The sequence below is a fragment of the Pinus tabuliformis genome, chromosome J (assembly GCF_031772625.1).
Source record: "Pinus tabuliformis cultivar Carrire ecotype Pingquan chromosome J, CPIR1, whole genome shotgun sequence".
NCBI classification, from domain to species: Eukaryota; Viridiplantae; Streptophyta; class Pinopsida; order Pinales; family Pinaceae; genus Pinus; species Pinus tabuliformis.
The window spans coordinates 1,395,171,261-1,395,177,748 of NC_142295.1; the positions used below are offsets into that span (position 1 = coordinate 1,395,171,261).

At 37.3% G+C, this 6,488-nt stretch overlaps 1 protein-coding gene across 2 annotated transcripts; it reads left to right on the top strand.

The window, feature by feature from the left end:
* Positions 1-672: 672 nt before the first annotated feature.
* On the top strand, positions 673-1,706 carry LOC149232571 (thioredoxin-like protein CXXS1). 2 transcript variants are annotated; one of them, XM_089376518.1, is made up of 2 exons: positions 673-949; positions 1,106-1,706. In XM_089376518.1, exons 1-2 carry the CDS (start codon positions 848-850, stop codon positions 1,409-1,411), a joined length of 408 nt encoding a protein of 135 aa, XP_089232644.1. In that variant the 5' UTR covers positions 673-847; the 3' UTR covers positions 1,412-1,706. The 2 variants fall into 2 exon arrangements, with proteins under 2 accessions (XP_089232644.1, XP_089232645.1); XM_089376519.1 differs by having other exon boundaries at positions 680-949; positions 1,127-1,706.
* Positions 1,707-6,488: the final 4,782 nt, after the last annotated feature.

A 6,488-nucleotide genomic window follows, 5' to 3' on the forward strand; every position in this document is an offset into this window, starting at 1 on the left:
TCACAATTTACCAAAAATTTCTTCATCCCTATCTTTATATTAACCCAATTATAGTTAGAACTCTGCAACGACATTTAATTTATGGATAGAAAATGAAATTTCGTTAAAAAAAAATTATGTATCCCTATCTTTATATCAACCCTATTAACCCAATTATAATTCATTAGAACTTTTCAATGACATTTATTTTATGCATAGAAAATGAAATTTCGTTAACCATGGTCCATGGACTAAGGTGATAAAAAAAAACCTTCTGTTTAAAATGGTTTAATTTTGAAAAAATAGAAAATGAAATTTCGTTAACAATGCTCAATGAAGAAAGGCCATCCAGAGAAACCTTTTATTTAAAAATGTTTAAATTTGAAAAAGTATACAGAATAAGAATGGAAAATGGAGTGGGCAGATTTTTATATGGCCTACTTTTGAAAAAGTACATAGGATAAGAAGGGAAACTTTGAATAAGCAGATTTCAAGGTGGCCCCAGTTTATTATTGCGGATGGTCAGTATACATAGCTGGCAAGCAAACACAAAACAACGTTCTCAACCACTACACAAAAGTGAGAATTTATGGACACATTAATCCACACTATCTCCACCGATTATTACTTAACGTTCTCAACTACCAGACAAAAGTGAGAATTTATGGCCACATTAATCCACAATATCTCCACCGATTATTACTTTCAACTTGCAGAATCATTTAGCACTGACTCGCTTGAATTTTCTCAAGAAAGGAATCACCAAAGAGCCCACCTCCTCTTCTCGTTTCTGTTCAGAACCCTAAGTTCTGCTACAAATACTCCATACCAATCTCAAATAAATCATCAGGCAAGGGCTTCGTCAATCATGGATGCCCAGCAGCAGGTCACGGGTTCGAGAGTTCTGGTAGTCGATTCTGACAAATCATGGGATATCATTCTGGGTCGAGCCAAAGTCCAAGCCTGCCCGGTTAGTCATCATATCTGTTTAATCCAACTTATGATTTCGTAATCTCATTGTTGCGAGATTTCGGTATATCTCTCCTCTGTTCTGGATACCTTTCTGAAGACCTTGGTCTGTTCTTTCTGTTACATTTTGTGTGTTCTTTTTTAATTTTTTATATAGGGAGATTTTGGGGCATTGCAGGTTGTAGTGCATTTTACTGCAGATTGGTGCGCTCCTTCAAAATACATGGCAGGGTTCTTCGGGAATCTGGCGTTGAAGTATCGGGACATCCTGTTTCTATTAGTTGATGTGGATGAAGTTAAAGGAGTTAAAGATAAAATGGATGTGAAGGCGATGCCCACCTTCTTATTAATGAAAGGCAATGTGCCGATCGACAAAATAGTGGGAGCCAACGCGGATGTGCTGCAAAAAAGGGTGGCCGCTTTTGCACAGATGGTCCGCCAATCCACAGCACACCAAGCCTGAGCCTGCTAAATTTATCGTTCACAAAAGTTAGAGAAAGAGTTGCCCAATAATATAGATTTATCCACAATTTAATGTCTGCATGATTTATCCTATAATCCTATAATTTAATGCCTCCATGGCCTTGAAATTTTATTTTTCTCTGTATCCTATCCTGAGCATTAGAAAATATTTGTATGGCTTTGTTTAGCCTGAGATTTGACTTTCGTTATATCTTGATAAATATCTTCACCAGTTTATTCGCACTTCGCGCAGATCATTCCAGAAATAAATACATTCTCAAAAAATATTGTGAATATCATTCGACGCTGAAATTGTATTTTATTTCTCGGTTTGGACTTTGTTATAAGTGCAGATCTGATCTTAAAGATGAGCTCAAACAGGTTAACAAATTAACTGTACTTGACCTCTTGCGATAAGATGTCACGAATCTTTATTTCACAGCAAAATATCAAATTTAACATTACTTTTGGGAAAAACATAAGACGATTTTGCATGCAAATGTGAACGGATGATTACGCTGGATTGCTTTTATTTGAATAAACTAAGAGTTGCTAGTAGTTTTTTAGATTCAAATTGTTTAGGTAATATTTTAAAACAAAATACTTGAATCTATTTTATTCATATGGGAAACAATTAAATGATCGCGAAATCACGAAGTATACAAGAGAAATAATTCAATCAACACATTACACAATGGTTTCTTCGGAAAGTCACAACTAACTATACAAGAGAGAGAATTTAATCAACACATGCCCCTGCTATATGTATATTGTATTAGTTAGAAAATATGAGAAGATTACAATGCTTTGCTCAAACTTAAGCAACCCCTACAATATTTTTATCTGTCTCATTGCTTCCCAGACGAGCCCAGGCAATACTTAGCCAATTTATCGCTTGCCCAAGTCCATATTTTCTTACCTTGTTTCTTTGGGAATTAGCGCACTATTTGTTAGGGAAATTTCTCAATGGAATTGTGTAATCCATTATAGGTGTTCCTCTGCGCCACATGTAAAATTCAGATGGCTATACAACGGATAGTACATTGTCCCCAAACTCTAATCTCAACTGGATACCTCGACATGCATGAGTTATTTATGAGTGAATCATCAGTTAACTGGTTGATCATTGTAGACAACACCATACTACTAGACCTCCCACTAGTTCCTCCAACAATTGGAACTAGTTTAACCAACTTCAACTAACTTAAGTTGAATGAATTAATTACAAATAAAAATAAACGCAACCAAGGCTCATACAATGTAGGGGAAACTCTACATGACTCAAGTTAGACCCTAAACTCGAAGTAATTGAGCCAACTAACTCAAATTAACATTGCTAACTAATACAAGTTGTCATGAGATGTGGAATTACAATTTTATTCATAATTTAATTCAAGAAAAAAATTAAATATGTTGCATTTTCAACACTCTCTCTCAACAAGAAATGAATTATCTATTACCCTGATCCTGCCTCTATGAAATTGAATTTTCATCTTGACAATATGTTTGCCAAAATATTTGCATCATGTTCTTTTGTAGGTATGTACTCCAACAACATGATTCTTCTCTACACACAAACTCATAAATGGTGATGCTGCATGTTGATTTGGTTGGACCAATCATGAAAAACCAGATTCTGAAAGAGTTTGATACAACTTTGTTACAGTAAATCATTGTAGTATCCATCTGCTCACCTAATAAGCCAACAAGGATCTTCCCCATCCATATAGCTCCATAAGCTACTTGACTAGCAGCCATGTTACTTTTCTTCGAAATAATTACATAATCCATTATGAATAACTTCACTCTCGGCTATTTTTTAAAAATTCCATAATACCTTTTCCCTATTAAATACCTAGGCAAATCATTTTTCCACATACTTTTAACGTCGATCTTCAGATCAATATGAATGAGATGAATCTGGAAAATCTATTACAACATACTCTGCTTCTACCAAATTGAGTGCAACTGATATTTTCTTCCTGCTATACCAAGAAACTACCACTGACCCAATACTGAAGACCCCCCCTTGATGTTCTCTTCATGTGAGAGGGAATCTCTGCCCAATCTGCATTTGTGAAGCCTTAAAGCTTCACTCCCTTTCTTCGTTTGTACCAAAGAACAAACTGAGTGGTGCCTATGAGATATCTCAACACATGTTTAGTTGTCTTCGAATAGAGTTTGGTTGATTTAACCATTCCTTAACTAAGCTGGTTAACTGCAAAACATATGTCTGGTCATATGTTCATCAAATACATAAGTGAACTCGCAAGCTACTTGTAAATAATAGCCTGCACTATTTCACCTGAAGTAGCATCTTCCTTCCTCCAATTTCTTGCTAAAGGAGTTTCCATGGGTTTACCACTCTCCATGTGGAACTTCTTTAGTACCGCTTGGCATACTCGCCCCAAGAGACAAACAGTTCCTCATCTTCTTTCCATACTTCCATACCAAGGAAATCATGCATGAGCCCCAAGTCCTTCATGTTGGATTCTCTTGCAATATCCTCTTTGCAAGATTTTACCATCTTTTCATCACCTGTTAGAATTAAATCATCGAAATATAATACTATAATCAAGAATTTACCTTCACCGCAATATAGTAAATTTTAGCATCTGCTTCACTTTTGGTGAAGCCAAACCTGGTGAAATAGTTTTCATTCCTGGTGTGCCAAGCACGGGGTCCTTTTTTCAATCCATACAACACTCACTTGAGTCTGCATACATACGAATCGTTATTGAAGGCTTCAAATTCTTCGGGTTACTCAATGTACACCTCTTCCTCAATCACACGGTTGAGGAATGTTGTCTTCACATCTATGTAATGTATCTTCCATACCATCTCCATTGAAAGTGCTACAATAGATTTGATTGAAGAGTACCTTGCTATCAAGGCAAAGGTCTCCTTGTTATCAATTTCGTCCACTTGAGAGAACCCTCTGGCCACAAATCTAGCCTTTTGTTTCTCCACACTCCCATATGCTACTTGATTTACCTTGTAAATCAATCTAAAACTCACCATCGACTTGTCTTCTAGTCTTAGGACCACTTCCCAAATAATGGTTTTGATAATTGAGTCATACTCATCAACCATGGAATCAACCCACACTACTTTCTACACTGCTTCCTCAAATGAGGATGGCTCAATATCTACACTCTCTCCCATCATAGCCATGTAGACAATGTATCGAATTGGTGACCTCCCACATTCTCTCTAGCAGCATGCATCAATCTGTCAGCCTCCCTAGAGCACTTCCTTCCATCTCTAGAAGTCTCTCCATGACTGTGTGCTTCCACTCTCTACTCCTCTCCATATTGCTACTCCACATCATCCTGAGGTTCATTCTTTCGAGCTAAAAGCTTCTCTTCTCCCTGCAACTGAATCTCCCTCTCAAAGAAACATCTCATGGTCGTCTCTTCATCAAACTTTAGATCTCTACAAACCACTGTCATCCTGTGAAATGGAAGGTACACTCGATATTTGTGAGGTGTATTAGTGTACCCCACACATATGCCGAACTCCACTGTTGGTTATAGCTTTTTCCTTGCATTCTTGGTAACATGACAATAAACTGACTAACCAAAGATCCAGAAGTGTGCCACATCTGGTTTCTTCCTTGAAACATCTTCTTTTGTTGTACTCATCTCGAGAATCTAATGAGGACTCCTTTTGCACATATCCAACTATGTTGCATGCTTCAGCCCACAAGTGCAACGGTAGGCCCTGATAATGTAGCATTGCCCATGCAACTCCCACAATAGTTTTGTTCTTCCTTTCAACCACCCATTCTGTTGTGGTTTATCAGGTGTTATTAACTGCCATTGAGTTCCTTATGATGAACAAAAGTTCTGAAATTCATTCGACACATATTCTCCACTTTTATCGATCCTTAGAGCTTTAAATTTCCTCCCAATGTCTTTCTCAACAATGTCTTTATATTCACAAAATTTAACAAACACTTGATCTTTCTTTTTCATGAAGAAAATCCAATATTTACGCGATAAATCACCTACAAATATTACATAATACCTTTGCTTGGCCGTGGAGGCTGTCATGAATGGTCCACACACATTTGAGTGAACTCTTTCAAGGATTGCTTACGCTTGACTGTCGTTATCATGGAAGGTAGTTTTGGTGTACTTCCCCAATGTACACCCTTTGCATGTATCTCTCTGCTGTAGTGCACCCTTGGGAATATTTCTAGAAATCTATTTCATGATCTTCAAAGAGATCTGATGCAAGTCACCCAATATTCTATGCCGCAACTCCCTAATGTCTCAATTATATACCTTCTCTACTATTGTGCTCAAAGCAGCATAGTCTTCTATATCCAATTTGTAGAGGTTCTTCACTCGAACCCTTATCCACTTCACTTGTCCTGAGGATATATGATGAAGGAAAGCAATTCCTTTGCTGAATATCACATCGTAGCCATGGTCGTCCAACATAGAAACTCAAACCAAACTCTTCTTTAGACCCAAAATATAAATGACATCATTTAATGTGAGAGGAGAAATAGACTCCCTATGAAAAGTAACAATCTCAATGTCCGTCGTGATATACCTTCCATCATCTCCCATTTCGATGTGCATTTGATGGTCCTTCTCATCCAAGTCACTAAAGAATTATTTTTTTCATGTCATATGGAATAAGGCTCCATTATCCAAATACCACACACTACCCATCACCAATGTAACCATTGAAGCGATGTGGGCGAAATCCAGCTCGAATTGTGAATCAAGAGATTCACTTGCCACTCCTCCTAAGGGCTTATTGATGACCTTCTTATGTGGACACTTCATGGCATGGTGTCCCAGCTCATGACAATGAAAAGATTTAATATTTGACAAGTCCTTCTTCTTGCCACCCTAACTGGAATCTGATTTGTAATGGTATGACTTCCCTTTCTGTTTCTTTGAATTTATAGATAAGTAATAGTTCTCCTCATCATCATGCTTTGATGAGGATCTATCTCTAGTGTTTTGCAAAATTTCTTCTCGCACCAAGTGGGACAAAAAACGCTCCCACTCTGGTAGCTTCTCCCTCCAATTTATTGAGTCCTAGTAGTTGTGCCACCT

What these genes read in the sequence shown, in the direction of transcription:
- LOC149232571 (XM_089376518.1), top strand. Translation starts at nt 848, where the DNA reads ATGGATGCCCAGCAGCAGGTCACGGGTTCGAGAGTTCTGGTAGTCGAT. An exon ending in CCAAAGTCCAAGCCTGCCCG is followed by an intron (nt 950 to 1,105) that starts GTTAGTCATCAT and finishes TTTTTTATATAG; the next exon opens with GGAGATTTTGGGGCATTGCA.